The sequence below is a fragment of the Corylus avellana genome, chromosome 5 (genome assembly GCF_965113065.1).
Source record: "Corylus avellana chromosome 5, dhCorAvel1.hap1.2, whole genome shotgun sequence".
Taxonomy (NCBI): domain Eukaryota; kingdom Viridiplantae; phylum Streptophyta; class Magnoliopsida; order Fagales; family Betulaceae; genus Corylus; species Corylus avellana.
In genome coordinates this window covers 20,967,177-20,985,774 of record NC_142494.1, presented here as the reverse complement: position 1 = coordinate 20,985,774, position 18,598 = coordinate 20,967,177, and the positions used below count along the sequence as shown (strand labels likewise).

General features: G+C 35.5%; 2 protein-coding genes across 2 annotated transcripts; one reads left to right on the top strand and one right to left on the bottom strand.

Moving 5' to 3' along the window:
* Positions 1 to 378: 378 nt before the first annotated feature.
* On the bottom strand, positions 379 to 3,313 carry LOC132180331 (uncharacterized). The gene has a single exon (XM_059593124.2). It carries the CDS (start codon positions 3,047 to 3,049, stop codon positions 701 to 703), a length of 2,349 nt encoding a protein of 782 aa, XP_059449107.1. The 5' UTR covers positions 3,050 to 3,313; the 3' UTR covers positions 379 to 700.
* An 8,298-nt stretch (positions 3,314 to 11,611) lies between these two features.
* FKBP53 (FK506 BINDING PROTEIN 53) lies at positions 11,612 to 17,078 on the top strand. Its single transcript, XM_059596811.2, has 11 exons — positions 11,612 to 11,741; positions 12,017 to 12,090; positions 12,773 to 13,008; positions 13,191 to 13,330; positions 13,881 to 14,235; positions 14,478 to 14,666; positions 15,069 to 15,339; positions 16,231 to 16,318; positions 16,397 to 16,438; positions 16,539 to 16,587; positions 16,773 to 17,078. The coding sequence occupies exons 1-11, from the start codon at positions 11,729 to 11,731 to the stop codon at positions 16,849 to 16,851; spliced, it is 1,536 nt and encodes a 511-aa protein (XP_059452794.2). The 5' UTR covers positions 11,612 to 11,728; the 3' UTR covers positions 16,852 to 17,078.
* The last annotated feature ends 1,520 nt before the right edge of the window (positions 17,079 to 18,598 follow it).

Genomic DNA, 18,598 nt, shown 5'->3' with positions numbered 1-18,598 from the left:
TTGCTTACATGCAATAGAACAATAGGTAGAATATATAAGAACCATGAAATATGTTTTACTTGCTTCTTTCTTCTTTTTCATATACATTTTTTTTTTTTAATACAAGATTTGAACTGAATACCCAACTCAATCAAAAGCCCTCGAAGATGACTTGTTCACGTGTACAATCATCACAATGAAGACAGATTCTTCAAACATAATGAAAAGAACAAAAAGCTAAAAATTTATGTCCAGAAGAGTAGTGATACTCTCACTATGGCCAGTTTCTTATAATTCAAAAGAAAAGGTCTATAATAAGGGGTTTTTGATCGACTTGATAAAGCAAGAGCTACAAATAAAATGTCATAAATACACTAATTTCAAATTGCTATAAGAATCTCCAACAACATCCTTCCTGTTATGACTATAAACAAGATGGGGTTTTTCTTTGTCTTTACAAACCCAAGACCCACAAGTCAAGCCTGGGCAGTGGGCAGGAAACTTATGAGCCTTTACATGACTATGTAAGTCCAAGTAATACATTGTTCAATTTCTTCCTGTTATCCTTGCCTCCCAACCATAACTCTCCAAAAATCTTCTACTAAGGACAAACAGAAGAAAAAAAGAAAAAAAGAAAAAAGAAAAAAAGAAAAAAAAGAGTTCTGCAAAGAATTTCAGTAAATCCTACAGCTTCAATATTCTACAGGATTTGAAACCAACATTACACTGAGGGTGCATCGGCAAAGACCTCATCATAGAGCATGTCATCATCACTGCCTGCCATGGCAAACAGCTCTGCATCCTTTTCTTCCTCATTTGAAAAATCCCGTTTTTCAAGCTTGGCATGTGCTGCAATGAAGATCATCTTCTGAGCCCTTTCCAGGCCCACCCTTGAATGTCTGTGGACACAAACCCATTTCATGGAAGACCAATTACATCTGAATATGCAAGAGGTTGAATGGAGGAAAATGAGCCTCACTGCAACCTTACCCAGAGACTTAAACTCACTCAAGCAAGTTTCCCATACAAGTCTACTGCTCTGTGGGTTTGCAATTTTCATCTTTCCAGTAACAGGGTCTCGCTGTTTTACCTGAACGGCTTGAGCATAAAGAGGGTCTAGCCCTTCTGACCTCCATTTCATGAGCTCCATCAATGCAACATGAGCTTCTTCCCTGGAAACCAACCTGGTTATGAGCTTATCAACATCTTTCTCCTGCTCATGTGTCAAGCACTTGAATGGTGGAAGGTATTTTCCGCTCGTATCCCTCATCAAGTAAAGAGGGTCCAGTATAAATGCAGCCGACCATGCTGGGTGGTAGTTTTTCTTGAATCGCTTTTCAACAATATTTTCAACAGGTCCCTCGGCAATGCTGAATTTGGCACACCAGTCCTTCACTTTGCTTCTCAACTCCTCCCAAAGTGGTAGGCATTGTCCAATTAATGGCCTCTCAGCCTCAATCTCCTGAACCATCTCCCTAATCAGCTTCACAAGCGAATAAACTGCCTCCAACTCATTCCAAAACCCCTCAGTTTGAATCAGCCCAGCAACTTCCCTCCCATCTGAATCCTCCACACATATTGCATTGTACGAATCATCCAGCACAACCCTTTGGAGCACTCGTGCACAGCTCAGTATATCTTCCAACATAGCATAAACAGGTCCAAAATTCTTGGAAGTATCACATTTCGGTGAAGGAACTCGCAGCAGCCCAGTATACTCAAGCTCCTGCATTTTGTACTTGAGGAAAATATTCCTAACTTGAGAAGTAGTATTTATAAAATTTGCAACTTTTGTGCAATTCTCGGTGACAGTCCTGAAAAGTGGAAGTTCTTTGTTAAAAGCCTTGATCAAACTAACAAACCCCTGAAGCTGACAAGAGAGATTTACCATCCATTGATTCTGAATCTCCAAGTTCCTCAATGCCTTGGCCTTATACTTGTCAGCAACTATCCCTACGCATCTCTGCACAGCACTCCCACAAACACCCGTCACCGCTTCCCACAAAACCTCCTCCGCATACTTCGACGACACCATTCCTCCCGTAAACACTGCCTTCTGGAAAGCACTCATCCCATTTGGAAGATTAACCGTAAACTTAACCAAATTCTCTCCCTCGCAAGCGAATCCACAACAACTTTTTCCCTTCCACCCATCACTAGCAACCTGAAGAAACATTGCGTCTCTTATCCTAGCATCCGACTTAATCTTGATCTCATCAAACTTAGCATCAAGCCGAGCACCCGTAAGCTCGCGCCGCAACACCGCAGGCAAGCCCACCTGGTTAAGAAACGCTCTAAACTTGGGATGCTCGAGGCTTGAAACTGAGACTGACCCACATGACTCGTAAAACCATTCTGCTAGTAATTCAAGCGCGGAATCAATTTGTTCCTTGCTCAATGCAGGACCAGCTGACCCTTTAGGACTCTTAAGCTTTTTCACGCTATCTTGTAGCAATGCCAAAGCGCCCAAATCCTCTTTCCCGCCCGACAACACCAAATGGTGCTGATTTAGCCCGGAATTATTCACCACGCCAACGGAATTCTGGCGCGGCGAGTAATTCGATTCGTCGCGGTTTTGGTTTTGACAAAAGCGCGACGACTCGACCAAAGCTGAAGAATGAGATTGGTACAAAGAAGAAGAACATGAATGCAAAGAATGAGTACCCATTTGAGAGCTTCGCTTTCTGTGATTTTGTAAAGACGGTAACGGCGAAGGTACCGACGATATCGGCACCGGGGAGAGCGAAGCGCTGCTGGGTCTGGGAACGGAGCTGAAGTTGGGGCAAGTACCCCTCTTCAAGTGCTCCGAGGCGGTTCTGGAGGGGTTGGAGGCGGAGAAAACGGCGTCGCACAAGGAGCACTTGAGTTTGACAGCTTTGGGGAGGTTGGTGTCAGAGTTGCGAAGGAGAATGGGCTCCAAATGGGTCCAGTACCAGGCTCCCTTGCCCTTGATGGCCTTGGTTCGTACGGTGATAAGGCCTTCGTACCGCTTGTTCAAGGCCTTGGAGGCCATGTCCTCGGATAGAGCTAAAGTAGACGGGTCAGTCGGGGTTGAGCTTGTGGATGCCATTGAAGAGAGAAAGAGAGACTAGATTATTGGTGAGGGAGTGATGGGTTTTGGTGGGTCTTCAGGAGTTCGGCTGATGGCGTAATTGTTCAGGGTGGTGGCGGTGGTTGTTCCATGGCGATGAGGGTGGAGAAGAGACTGAGAGAGTGCGTTAGCTGTTCGTAGAATTGTCTAGCCGAACTGCATGCTCGTGCCTGACGAGAGAAGAGAAAGTGGAGAGTGGGGGAGGCAGGTAGACTGAGGACTTGCGGGAGGAGACCGAAACGGGTCTATGTCCAGCTCTATATCTGGGGGGCATTCTCCCTTTCTTTTCTTTTTTTTTTCCTTCTTTTTTTTTTTAATTTTTTTTTTAATTTTTTTTGAAGTAAGTCTACCACATATGAGTCTATGGCATAAAAAAGAACCCCAAAAAAAAAATATAAAAACAAAAAAGTTCACTGTTTGACAAGAAATATATAATATTTCATTACATTTTTATTTTTTAATGAATTTACGGGCGAATTCGCGAGAGATCATCCCGGTGAGCATCTCCAACAACAATAATTAAGATAACTTATGAAAAAGTATAAATATTTACTTTAACTATTTTATATACACTCCGTAGATTCTCTATTTTATTCTATATTTTTTTTTATAAATATTATTTTCAAATCTTTTTTATTTATACTTTTATTTTTCTCTCTCTCTCTCTTCACACTCTCTCTCTCCAAACCCCATTGAATGGGCTAACAGCACGATTAGGAAATGCTTCATTTCTTCTTCCGGTCATTTTTTCATTTTTTCACTTTTTAAAATTATCATTAGATTTATAGGTCATATGAGTTTTATAAATGAGCCACACAAATCCAATACTAATTTTTTTGAAAAATAAAAAAATAAAATAGAAAGAGATAATGAGAGAAAAATAAAGAGATGATATGTACTACTTATGAGTAGGATTACAACTCTTGTTATTTTTTCTTTTCTTTTAAAAATATTTTTTTGGGTGAGAGTTCCCAACCTATTTATTGCAAATTTATCCTCTTCTATTTTGAGCTCTTATAGAAAACCGATCACACGAGGAATACGACTCTTTGGTTTTAACATGTACTTTGAGTAAATTAAAAATTAATTTGGTAAACGCCACATTAATTAGAAAAAAAAAAAAAAAAAAAAAAAACTTTTTATAGTGTGAATAATGAGAGCTTATTTATTGTTTATAAAACTATAAGAGAAAAATGTTAAAGTAATGATTCAGCTCGACATACAAAATAGCTCATAATAGTCAAATTTGGTTATTATACGTTAGGAAAAACTTTACAAAATTCTTCTGAACTTTTACGCATTTTGACATTATCTCCAATGTTTAAAAACTCTCAATTTAGAATATTGAACTTTCAATTTTTGACAATGTCCCCCTCCGTTAGGATTTTTCGTTAAATAAAAATACCTATTACTGAATCTTTTCAATTTTTATTTATTTTAATACTTTCATATTAAAATTAAAAAAAAAATGAAATTATTTCTAGTGAAAAAATATTTTGAAACAAAAAAAAAGGGGGGGGGGGGGGGGGAAGTGCTAGGGCGTCAAATAAATGAATTCAAAAAAAATTTTAAACTAACGTGGCAAACTGTAAGTAGCAGACAAGAGAAAGAGAATTGCATTTTTTTTAATTTAAAAACCCTTGTCACGTCAATTTATAATTTTTTTTTTGGTTCATTTGTTATTTTGTTTGGCTCTCTAACACTCCTAAAAAAAAAATACATGAAAAAGTTATTGTTAGCCCATGGGTCATGCATGCATCACTTGCTACTCAATCCCAAGCTTGAAATGAGTAATCAAACGATCACGTTTTGAGCCAGACAAGTGTATTGGCCATTTTAGAAGGAACAACTACATCTAACTATTTTATGATATCTTTGTCCTAAAATGCTCATTGCTCCGACCACAAAAGTAAAGATTTTATTGCAAGTACCAGATAACATGAGTCCCATGCTTGGATTGTTGGAAAACGATTTTAAGAAGAAAGTGTCTGGTTCCTATCTATACACACCATTACTCTTTCATCCCCCATTTTTATGTAATGAAAACGTATCAATCTCACCAAACCTCTATTTTTAGACAAATGAAGAGTGCCCAGATTATTAACTACACTTGCTAAACATAATATTTATTTGTAATTCATTCCAAACTAGAATTTCCGATCATTAACTAGTAATTCTTTAGTACAACGGGACTGTCATTATAATAATGTGAAGCTACACAAGCTGCTGGTGAAGCCCGTGCAGCTCTTCTTGCTATTCAATATACCATATCTCTTGAGATTTACTCTCTGTAGATACAGATACTAAGTGATGCTATATATCAATATAATACTTGCAATTCAACAATCGGATCTCTTCAAGGATTGGAATTTTGCTTCAATTATTTCGGTTATTTATTTTCATCGAAGATACATAGGCAATTGTTAGAGCATCCATGATGGATTCTTTAAAATTTTCTTTAAAATTTTGAAGAATAATACAATCTTTTTATATTTTGGAAAACACTATATATCACTTTATTATTATTATTATTATTATTATTATTATTTCTTTATTTTAGAGCAAGAATCTAGCATTGTGAAAAATTATGGAAAGATGAGAAGAGAGAAATGAATAAAATATGGAATAAAGAATGAATAGTGATCCTTCATGGATCCACCATAGGTCCTATTGAAATAACAACCAAACATCTTTTAAATCTCCACACATAAGCTTCTTGCGAAGACACTAGATCAGTACACTCTAATATTAGCCAACGCCCTAATTTTACTTAAAAACTCAATTTGCACATTATGCCATAAAAACATTCGAACGTTCCTCGAGGGTTGTTGGAACGGTGTCGAGCTCGACACCGTGCGAACTTTTTTGTCCAAGATTGTGTTTTTCCCGATTACGTAACCAGAACTTGATCTACCATTTTCCCTCAATTCCAAGAGGTTCCACAAACCTTTAAGGTGATCATAACACATGAACCATCATTGAAAACTGTTAGAATATTTCAGGAAATTTGATTTTAAGATTTGTTGTAATTGATTGTAATCTCCTATAAATCATATTTGATTGTAATTAGATTTTAGGGTAATTAAATTATGTAGTCGAACAACCTATGAATGTTTTAGATATGTTAAAAGGTAAAGGTTGAAGAAGCTAGTTCTCAAAGTCCCAAACTTTTATGCAAGGACCAAGTATTCTACCTCAAGTACCTAACTTTTTAACATTATTAAGGAAATACATAAGTATTTAAACTACTACAAAAATCAAGGCTCTACCATGGAACATAATACATAAATTCAAGGTTAACTAGATAAAAAAAAAATTAGATCAAGCTTTCTTATCTCGAAGGTAGAGGCTTTTTTTTTGTTTTTGTTTTTGTTTTTGTTTTTGTTTTTGTTTTTCCTAAGAACACAAAATCTCAAGGAAAATCCTCTCTATTGGGTTGTTGTGGGCAAGCCCAAATGGTTACCCTACAACGGCACTAAGTCAGGCGTCACTATTTGTGGTTTTTTTGTAGTGTATAAGGCCTCCCCGTGTTCTCATTTTGACGTATTATAGTCGCATATAGTGTGATCACCCCTCCCTTCACATCGTCAATTTCATTGCCGACCACAACCCTTCTATGGTATTTTTTTAACTCCCAAAATAAAAAATAAAAAAATAAAAAATAAAAAATCGAACCAAACTTGTTGAATACTCGATAAGGGCTCAGCTAAGTGCCCTATCCAAATTTGATCTCGACTAGGGGGTTTGTGAGTTGAATTTGAACACATGTTCAAAGCTCGCTCGAGTTCGAGCCAGTTTAAACATGTGTTTTCAGCCGAGCTGAGCTCAAAAATTCAATACTCAGCTAACTTGACGGAGAATTACTAGTGTACACCATAACTGTTTTATATTAATTAACATAAGTTGAGTAGACTCGAAGAAACATCTCTTAATTTTCAACTTGGATTATTGTTAATCGTACTATAATTCAACAATAAATTGGTCCCCTAATAAGTAGTTAAACCGCAACTATCACACATGTAATTAATGTCAGTTGACATATTGGAACATACGATCAGTAGAGTACTGCACAAACAGTGAGAGCTACTCATTACATTTAATACAATCACAAATAATTGTACCAAATTGTAGTTGAATCACTTGAATGTTGCCAAAATCCGTATTACAACAACTCTTTCTTGACTAAAAAAAAAAAAAGAAGAAGATGAATAAACGTCATTAATTAGGTATGTGGAGGAGAAAAGTCAAAAAAAAAAGTATCTTTCTTCAGGTGAGAGGTGATTGCCAATTTCCTTAAGGTATACGGTGCTCTCTATCACTACTGTCTTTAAGTTGTAAGGTCTTTCTCACTTTCCCATTAAACAAATTGACGAATGCATTTCAAATTTGAATTTTCAAATTTGTAATTTACTATTTCAACCTTCTCCATCCAAATGGTTTGCCTAATTAATTACTTCTTTAATTATGTGAGCCCAATCTTTTATATTTGTCGTTATCAATCTATTTTGTGAGAAAATTCTCCTTGTGATGTGTCATATTCATTTTATGGTCAGAATTTAAAGTTAATTCATTTAACTATGTACATAAAATTAATATTAATACGTATTTTAAAAATTTTAAAAATTTTAAAATTATATACCTCATTAGATATTCCCATTTTAAATTGTGACTATAAAATAGATATATGCATTCCCTATAAGAAATTATAAAAATGGCTCAACATTCAAAATATATATATATATATATATATATATATATATATAATAAAAGGTGTGTGTGGAGGGTAAAGCCTACTTAAACCCTTCAAACTACCATCTCAATGACAATTTATCCACAAATTATCAATTACGCCAATTTACCCCTCAAACTATCAAAACAATGACGATGTACTCCCCAAAGCTAGCAAAATGACGAAATTACCCCTATAAAATTTTCACTAAGACAAAAATATCCTTAAAAATTTGAAAAAAAAAATTAAATTTTAGTATTTTAGTATTTATTTTAGTAAGGGTAATTTAGTCAATTTGTTAAAATTTGGAGTATATTGTCATTGTTTTGATAATTTAGAGGGTAAATTGTCGTAATTGATAATTTATGAGATATATTATCATTGTAGTGATAGTTTGAAGGAGTTAAAATGGACTTTATCCCTCTCTCTCTCTCTCTCTATATATATATATATATATATATTTTTTTTTGAATAAAGCTGAGGGCCAATCATAAATTTTTGTCCTGTATAAGGTTAACAGCCTGCAAAAGTAATAAATTGGTAGGTAGTAGTGGCAAGAGAGAGAGACACCATTGATGATTAATTCAATTAAAAAAGAAAGAAAGAAATGTTAACATAATAGACGACTTTACTTACCTTTTTGGGGGTTCCAATTTTTACGAGCTTATTTTTGGACCGTCTCCAAAGGAAAGTATATAATTTTCAAATATTATTGGAATTACTCATTATATTTTACATATTTGCGCACATGTGTTAATTAGTGAGGCTTATAATTTGTGAGTGGTGGGTATGGTGGAATCCAGCCACTAATCTATATAATATAATGTAGGATGGCTATCTTTTCCTCTACGTCATTAACCAAATCTTTGGCACATTATTGAAATGAGTGAGGGGGAAAAGTTGTACGCTTATCATAGCCAAAATATGGGGAGGGATGCTCATAATTCCTTTTGCACATGGACCAACCATTGCTGTTGCATCCCCTATTCTAATCACTGGATTCTCAAATGCCAACAAAAAAAAAAAATTATGTCCATTTCTCTATGTGAATACACATTAGCTTTTAATTCAAATTTAGAGCTAGACAGTCGGGGTCAGATCAGGATTTTCAATAATTTGTTGTTGAAGATTTGAACAATAAAGTGTGAGAGAATCTATCTATGATCCACTTGTTCAAATAATTTTTGAGTTTTTTAGCTACGTATATCCAGACAGATGAATCTGATATAAATTATCTTACAATTACTGTCTAAAATTATTGAAAATCTTTATCTAATAGTGGGTGTTCAACCTGGGCCATTTTTGTTTCCTTGATTGGGGAATATCAATTCATCCCAGTGGTTTTTTTGGACAAGAATCCTCTCTAGTTCATTTGAACTGGAAGGGATTCGGTTGGTTTTAAAATAAGGACAAAAGTGTCCTTTCACATTTTGTTATACAATTTTGCCGTTTTATTTATACCAACCGGTTCCGTTCCAGTTCATTTAGAGGCAGGGGCGGACCTATGTAGATGGGTTGGGGGGGGGGAGGGGGGGGGGGGGGCCTTTCCAAAAATTTTGATTCCGCCCTTGCTCAAAGGATAAAAATTTGATTTTTACGGACCTTGCCTGGGCCACCACAAATGATAACAAATCTTTAACTAAAATAGCCAAAATGTTTGGGCCATTTTGGGCCGAATCTAAAAGAACTGTGGATTTTAAAGGTCCCTCCAAACTGTTGTTCTTGATATAAAATGTGTCCGTGCATATCCTTAATCACTTTCAAAGACCTTCCAAAGCCCACCATATTACCTCTTTAGGTATCCTATAATTAATTAATATGCTTTCTCTAAGTCCAAAAAACCACATGAGATCTTTACTCATTTCTTTATATTCCTCCACTAAACACCTTATTAGGAGAATCACTTCCATGGTAGACCTCCTGGCATAAGATCAAATAAAATCACCAACATTGATTGTTGCATTATGATAAAACCAGACAGCTTGTGAGAGGAATGAAGGAGAAATTAAACATTAATTGTGTGACTTTTCTATCCATGGAAGAGATCTTTGTAGTAAGAATGTATTATTCTTTTCCAAGAGCGACTTAATTCTTGACTGGAGTTTCCATTCTCATAATATTTGTAACCGTTGTTAATATATATATATATATTTTGCTCACATTTGGTTCCTCAACACATTATGTTTTAAATGGGAAATGCTAGGTATTCTTATAGTATTTACTTGGTTATAGGTGGGTATTATTTTCTAAAAAAATTAAGAACAAGTTTTTTTTTTTTTGGTACATTTTTAAAAAAACGTATTAATATCTACAGAGGATCAAGAGAACCACATGAAGAACTGTATCCACATAGGATTAGGAAAACCACATGAAGAACTGTATCCACATAAAATCAGGAGAACCACATGAAGAATTATAGCATTTTCCGCCTTAATCATTCTCTAAAAAGTTTCATGTTGTAACTCATAAGCTTATGCATCATCCTCAAAGCATCATTTACCTCGACGATTCTAACTTTGTGTATGGACCTACGATTTTTACCCTCAATAAATTCCCTCAAATTCCATGTATGACTTCCATTAAAATATTTTTTTGGCAAATAACACTGCTCTCACTTCCCACAAACTATACTTATTCATATAAACTATAACTTAGCACAACTAAATAAAATGAGAGTTGTCTGATATAACTTAGCACAATTTTACAAACTATAGAGCACTTCTTTGTTACTTACGAGGCTATTAGAGTGTCCTTAGAATTTGTACACTTCAAGTTCTAGGGTTTTTTATGGTAACCCTAGAAATTATGGATTTAGAGAGAGAGAGAAATGTCTAGTTTGCTATTTTAGAGAGTATGTAAAATTCTATGGACACTCTATACTTGTCTAGTTTGCTATATAATCTCTATTGAGAATTTTAGAGATTTTATAACATGGAAAAAATATAAAAAAGCCCTCAAAACTACCAGCCGCTTGCAATATAGACTCTCAATGTTCGAAAGGTATTAAAGTAGCCTTCAAACTACCAAAATGTATCAAAAATGCCACTTATTTTTTTATATTCCTATAATACCCGTTTTCTTTTAATAAATAAAGTAATAAAATAATTGTAAAAAAAAAAACAATTAAAGAAAAAAAAACCAATGGACGAATAAATACAAAAAAAAAAATTTGAAATAAATAAATAATTAGTCACTGTAGTTGGCTTAAATTGCAAATTTTTTAATGTCATATTAAAGTAAAATCAATTTGATAGTTTGATGGGTTACTTTATTACTTTATTTATTTTTTTTTTTGGAATATCCCAAGAACCGTACCTTTGATTTTACTTTAATACGACATGAAACAATTTGTAATTTAGGCCAACTATAGTGACTAATTACTTATTATTTATTCCAAAAAACTCTTTTTTTTTGTTGGTTTTTATTCGCCCATTGGATTTTTTTATTTTAAAAAAATTGTTTGTTTTTTTTATACAATTATTTTATTATTTTATTTGTTAAAAGAATAGGAGTATTATAGAAATATAAAAAAATAAGTGGCATTTTTTATACATTTTGGTAGTTTAGAAGCTACTTTAATATATTGCAAACGACTGATAATTTGAAAAACTTTTTTATATTTTTCTCTTATAACATTTACACTTCACCTTGTCTCCAACGGTTAAAAAATTACTGCTTCGCGCCATCTTGTTCATTCATGACACGTGTCCATCTCACAAAAACCCCGTAACACCACTGGTGACCAAACATTATAGTGGCACGTGTTCCCTCATGACCAGGGTCGCATGCATTACCCGTGCACCATCGGTAGAAACCCTAGCTCGCTGGTTATTAGGGTTTTAAGAGCCAGGGCTATGCTCTTCGTCTAGGGTTTTAGGAAAGCTTCGCGTTCATTCGACTGTCCGAACCGGTTTTACCCGAAAAAAAAAATGGGTTTTTGGGGTCAGTTTCCTGATCAATTTCCATTATCCCGTTTAATTTTCTTGCTTCAATTTTATTTTATTTTCAGATTTTTTCCCTGACGTGTTTGGCAGCTGAGAACCGCCCTAAAAGAAAATATAAGAAAGAAAATGGAGTTTGTAATAGGATTCCATAGCATTCATACATTTTTCCATGATTTCTCGGCAACCGAACAGAGCGTTTTGTTTTGGTTTGCTCCAGAATTATTCATTGTTTGTATTTATCTTTGTGCGTGTGCTTCTCATTTTGGTCCTCAGGAATTGAAGTCAAACGGGGCAAACCGCACCCTTATAACTCGGACAATGTGCAAGGAAAGCTTCACATTACTCAGGTCTGTTCCCGCAGCTCAATCAAACTCATAGTTCTTTTAAGGTCTGGAAATTTTTTACAAATTCGATATTGACATTTTGAAAAATTTTAGCTTCTTCATAGCTATGATTATTTGTTAAAAAAAGCCTTATGATTTGATATTTTTCCCGGAAAATAAACGCATAAGTTTTAATTGGACTATTCATGGAAGGTAATACTGGAAGTGCAAAAGTCTTTGAATTTCTTTAAGATGATTTGGAACTATGACATAACTTACCTGTACACGCTTTTATTTGGCTTAAATTGGGGTTATATGAGACAAAATATCTTATCTCTGTTAATTTTTCCTGGACAATGCAAAACAAAGGTAAAAAAGATAATTAAGGAACAAATTTGCTTGTTTCTTATTTGATGAAATAATTTACTAGGGTATGAAGATCATTCAGAGTTCTTACATCTGTATGAAACTATATGCTTTTGGGGGATTGAGATTTTTCCTGAATTGGTTATTTGAGAATTTGAAAATTAGTTTTAAACGTGAATTGCTTATATTAGCTGCTATAATTTGTCCGTCAAAGTTTTGTAAGTTGGGGATTTTAGAAATTTATTGAACTGGGTGTTATGATCACTGAAGGTTTAGATTATTATTTTTTAATTTATTAATTTTCAATCTACTTGTTAATCTATGTTGTGTGCTAATTCAGGCAACATTAGGCCTCGGCTCGTCAACAGAGAGGTGCATACTTCAGTGTTTTGTAGGACACAAGAATCCAATTTTTTTGTGTTCTTTGTTACCGGATAAGAATGAGTGCTGCCCCTTAAATCTTGAATTTGAGAATGATGATTTATTAGCCTTCTCGGTGATTGGCCCCCGAAGCATCCATGTCTCTGGTTATTTTGTGGCTGATGATGGAGGTCTCATTCAAGATGACTATGAATTGTATCCTTTTGATTAATATCTTGAAATCGATTCAAATGTACATTTTATCTGTTTACAGTTTCTATGGAAATTCCTTTTCTTTTTCTGCATATAATTGGTGGGATATTATTGAAGGGAGTGGGTAATAATATTTAAGACTTTGTTTTGCTGTTGTTATGTATTTCTTTTACTACTATGTGAAGAGATACTTCTGGGGAGGATATTGCTGAGACTGAGACGGAGGACTCATCTGAGTTTGATTCTGAAGGTGACTATGATGAAGATTTCATTGATGACAGTGATATTGAAGTTTACCCGCCTTCACCTATTCCAAACAGTGGAGGTATTTTGACGTTTTGGAAGACTTCTCTAACTTTGACCACCATATAATTTTAAGATTCATTTTTCTTATTGCTGCTTGTGTGGTCTACATCTTCCAAGCTACCGTATATGAGCTATTTACTGTGTTTCATATAAATTGGTATAGCCTTGGTATAAAAGGAAGCATCAAATTGGTGGGAATTTTTGTTTTCATATAAATTGATAGATGACCGCTGTCCTGACCTTACCAGCACTGGAGGTGTACTAATCAATGAACCCCCAAAACCTACTTTCTTTGACAAAATCGGCCAAGCCTATACAAGTTTTGAAATTCTACCGAACCTGACCCAACTTGCATCTCTATCAAATATCATGTACTCTAAAGCTGATGTTTTAATATGTTTCACTACATTAGGATAGTCTCATTGAACTGCCTTTGTGATCATACTATTGCCTCAGAAGTTTCTTGTTAATTCTTTGATGTGCAAGACTTACAATCAAATGGTCATTAATATGTTCTATATTGCACTTAAAATATGTGCTGCCTCTTACTTTTTTTTTCCCCCCTGCAGTTGTAATAGAGGAAATTGTGGATGATGATAAGCCTACAAATGGTAATGGTCAGCTACATCGAAAAAAGAAGAATAAATCAAGTGACTCCAAGGATCATAGAGAATCCCAACAACTTGTAGCCAAGAATCGTGGAGTCCCAGTTTTGGAAAGTGAAGATGAAGATGGTTTTCCTGTTTCTACCACAGATAAAAGCAACTCAAACATTCAGGAGCCCGAGGGAGAAGCTGAACAGACAGAAGACAAAACAAATGAGAAAGCCAAGAAGAAGAAAAAGAAGAAAGCAAAAGATGATGATGATGCTACTGGCTTAAAAAGAAAGGTTGAAAGCGTTGACCAGGATGATCACCAAGAAAGGTGTGATAGATACACCATTTTGTGTTACCGTTTACGCTTGCTTCCAATTGGTGCTTTTTTGTTTTTGCTTTTATCTTTGTTATTTGGTTGGAACTTATGTTATTTATTCTGTACTTGATGCATGTGGGGAGATTGTTCCCTAACTGAGGTTGTTTCTCTCATATTATTTGTGTGGGTTTGCAAACTTGTGAAATAGTTAATTCAGTGCATCGATAATAAGTTATTTTTGAAAACACTGTCAGGCAAAAGAGGAAAAACAAGAAACAAAAAGAGCAGGTTAAAGGGGCAGAAGCTCTTGAATCTGGTAATGACACTGAGATCAATGTGCCTATTGAGCATGAGAAGCGGCCTGAGGAGTCGAAGAGGAGCCCCAACTTGAACCGGGTTTCGCCTGTTGAGAATGACGGTGATCAGAAGCTATCTAACAAGAAGTGAGAACAGATTTCTCATTGTTTATACTATTAAGTCCATACAGGTCAATGTATTTATCATATGGTGTATCTCTCTTTTGTTTCTTTACTGTTTCTTGAGTTGGAAAGGTTCAGTTTCTCAACTCTCTCCTCTTTCTGTTTCACTGATTTGATGTGAATGTTAACCCAGCTTAACTAACATCAACCTACTTATACTATATCCTGCATGGCTAATCAAGCTTTCCTACCCAGGATTGCCCATGCATTTAAAGATGTACCTACCTCTACTAGATAAATTAAAAGATTGTGAATGACTGATACCTTGGAAATGTGTTTACTTTCTATTTGTTATTAGTCTCTCTCTTTTTAAGTGTGCTGTTTACATTTTTATTTATTTGGGCCTTTTGCTGTCCACTCACACAGGGGCCTTGATGTTGATATGGACCTTGTTCCTGGCAAAAATTCCTCGGAGGAGAAAAAGAAGAAGAAAAAGAAGAAGAAGAAGACAACACCACAGGAGAGTGAAGGGGGAACTAATACAAATCAAACTGCTTCTGCTATGAGAAATCAGGAGATAGAAGAAAAAGAAAGTGAAGCCAAGTCATCTCAAGTGAGAACCTTTCCAAATGGGTTGGTTATTGAGGAGCTAGCAATGGGCAAACCAGATGGCAAAAGAGCTTCTCCTGGAAAGCAGGTTATTCTTTGTTAACTTTTTTATATGTTCAAGTGTCCCGTTTAAGCCATGGCCATTGGCGTATCCCACATAAAGGGAAATGACATTGTAAAAAGAGTCAAATATATATTGCCTTTTGGTTTACTGACTCTTAGCCTACAGCTGCGAAGAAACTTTAGAGAGGAGAGATGAGGAGTTAAAACTCACCGAGTATTAATCACTCCAGTCTGTTATGCTCATCCAGTCAATCGCTTCAAGGAGCTGGGGGACTTTTATTTTCATATGACCATGTTTCTGAAATGTGTGCATGGCATGATATGGGCATCTTCAACAGATACTCTAAGTGACCCTTTATAGTTAAATATAGTTATTATTGGCTATTTTTCTCTTCCAGCAGACACTTCAAAATAAAATTTTTGAAAATAAAAGTTATTATGGGCTATATTTCTCTTTCAAATATGAAAGTTCACTGCAGCACCTTGTAAGCTTTTTTATTCTTTTTTTCTCTCATTTCTCTCTCCCTCTTTCTCTCTCTTACTCCCTCAAGGTAAGGATAAAAAAAAAATATTTAAAGAAAGTAGAGAGTTGAATAGATGTTTCTGTTGGAGATTGTAATAAAAAAAACTAGTAGCTAAAAATACAAAAAGTTGTATTTTGAGTAGCTAAAATGACCATCATTGCTAGAGATGCCCTGAAAGAGGTAAGTGAATCATTAAAAATTTATTGATTTCCTGCATAAGCAGTGGTTGTGTCTAAAGCATTGCTATGGATATTTATATTAAGCCCGCTGAGTTATGTAGAAATATGTATGAAGAATATACATGTGTAGAATCTTTTTTCTAGATTTATTTGGTAGTTATTTCCATTGAATTTTTCTCTTTCAAGTAACAGGAAAGTATCATTTGATTTCAGGTCAGCGTCCATTACATTGGCAAGCTGAAAGATAATGGCAAAATTTTTGACTCGAATGTGGGAAGGGCACCCTTTAAATTCCGCCTAGGTACTATAAAATTTCATATAACTAATGACATGAACTCGATCTGTTTATCTGTGTTAAATAATTTTCTCTATCTTGCAGGTATAGGACAAGTTATAAAGGGTTGGGATGTTGGAGTTAATGGTAATTTTCTGAAGAATTAAGACCTGATTCTGCTTATCTGTACATTTTATATTCTTTGCAAAGTGGTTATTACATATTCTTGTGTGTGCTAAATCCTCAGGCATGCGTGTTGGGGACAAAAGAAGACTCACAATTCCGCCACCAATGGGGTATGCAATTGCTATCATATCTTTTTCTTTGCAATTTGTCATCTTGTTTCTTTTCTAGTTCGACCAAGTCCACTGTTTCCTTCTTTTTGGCATTTTCTCACTTGTTTTTTTGTCTAACAAGGGCCCTTCTCTGCTCTTTTTGGAGATGCAAATCAGGCATATTGATACAAAATCTTTTTATGCAGATATGGTGCTCAACGGGCTGGGAAGATACCACCAAATTCATGGCTCATGTTTGATGTGGAGTTGGTTGATGTTCGTTGATCACAGTGCTTTCATATTTTTCCTCTCAGTTTTTTTGAGGTTATTTCAAAGTTGTTTGTTAGTGTAAAGATGGGTCTTGAGAAAAAGGAAAAATGTGTCCAAGATGATAAAAATCTGGATACCATCGTGTCTCAATCTGGGAACTTGTTAAACTATTGGTTGAGCAAAAATTTTGTGAAATTTCAGGATTTTGATCATGTTCGTTACACAGTGAGTTATGTGAATTACTTTTTTGAAATAGAATTATCCAACGACAACATGCAATTAAAATTGTTTTTGCTATTGACTAGCATGGATTATATGCAATAATCCTCTTGCAAATGTTTATATTTTTTAGTAATTTACGAGTTGAAGTTATTGGAATATTGGACATTACATTGGACCTACGTTGCTACTTTCATTGTACCACTTGTTGAAGGGAATCTGGAACGATGTCTGCAATTAATGGATTTAACACCGAGCAAGAAATTGTTGAAACCTAGTGATTTCGCTAAGTTTATTCACTTCCAGGTCGGAGATGGGAAGAACATTTTCATATGACTTGATTGTTGGCATCCGGATGGGGTTCTATTGGAAAAATATGGTTTCAGGATCATATATGATACAGGCAGTAGATTGGGAGCAAGGAATAAAAGCTGGTGTTGGCCACTAGCAAGATCAGAATTGTGGGGGGGGGGGGGGGGGGGGTGGGGGAAATGAGAATCCCATTTTCTCTAATCTCAGCCCTTAGATGAATCTAAGGGTTCAAAATATTTCAATCTCAAAACTTAAACACAAACACAACCACAATGGATTTTATACCACATTTAAATTAAAAACTTAATTAATTAATTATTTTAAAAACAAAATGAAGAAAACACTAAGGGGCGGCTCCGCCCAGAATTGGCCACCCCCTAGGCCTTCTGGGGTGGCCCTGCGCCACCGCTAGATTTGCTGGGGGTGGCCGCACTTGGTGGCACGAGGCCACCCCTTGGCCATGGGGTGGCTGTGCGCCACCCCCAGATCGGCCACCCCTTGGCCATGGGTGGCGTGAGGATGGGTGGTGTTGGCAGCGAACCGTCCCATGAGGTGGTTTCTCTTCCAATTGTTTTTTTTTTTAAAAAAAAATAAAAATAAAAAAATGTTTTTATTATTTGATATAATTAGGTGTGTTAAGTTTGTTTTTGAGTTTTGTGTTTCTAGATGTTTTTAGACCCTTTGATGTTTTGGATGGCTAGGATCTCAAAAAATGAGATTCTCCAATTACTCACAATTGGAGGGGATCGTGATCCGAGGAGATTGGGGAGGCTGTAAGGAGTTGAAGATTTGCCTTTCCCAATTATTCAATTTTATTTCTACGGTGATCGTCAAAAAACAGATTTCCATTTTTGCTGCATATTACCAGATGATAGTTTACTTGTTAAATAAATTAAGGGCACCATGTGTAATTAATCCAACATAGGGGTACATTTTGGGCCTCCAAGATTCTGTAGCAGAGGGCCTTCACGAACCCTAAGATCCAAGTGTTGTGGACCTTGGTCATGGTGGAGGCCGACCAAGACGAAACTTAGAATAATAGACTTTTAGAAGGGCTGAAGCCTGAAGGTGAAGAATTTGGTCCGCAAAGAGGTTTCGGTTCTCAAGGTCTTAAGGTTATCTTCATTATAGGGCACACGCCAACCACCGAGTTCTTAGATGGTCAGGCAATTACCCCCATTTAATTGCGGAGTAATTCGAACATGACACTCACTAATTGGTAGAAGCACCA

Coding starts and splice junctions, on each gene's coding strand:
- LOC132180331 (XM_059593124.2), bottom strand. CDS start 3,049: ATGGCATCCACAAGCTCAACCCCGACTGACCCGTCTACTTTAGCTCTA.
- FKBP53 (XM_059596811.2), top strand. Junction 13,331..13,880: donor ACCTATTCCAAACAGTGGAG/GTATTTTGACGT, acceptor TCCCCCCTGCAG/TTGTAATAGAGGAAATTGTG. Junction 14,236..14,477: donor CAGGATGATCACCAAGAAAG/GTGTGATAGATA, acceptor AAACACTGTCAG/GCAAAAGAGGAAAAACAAGA.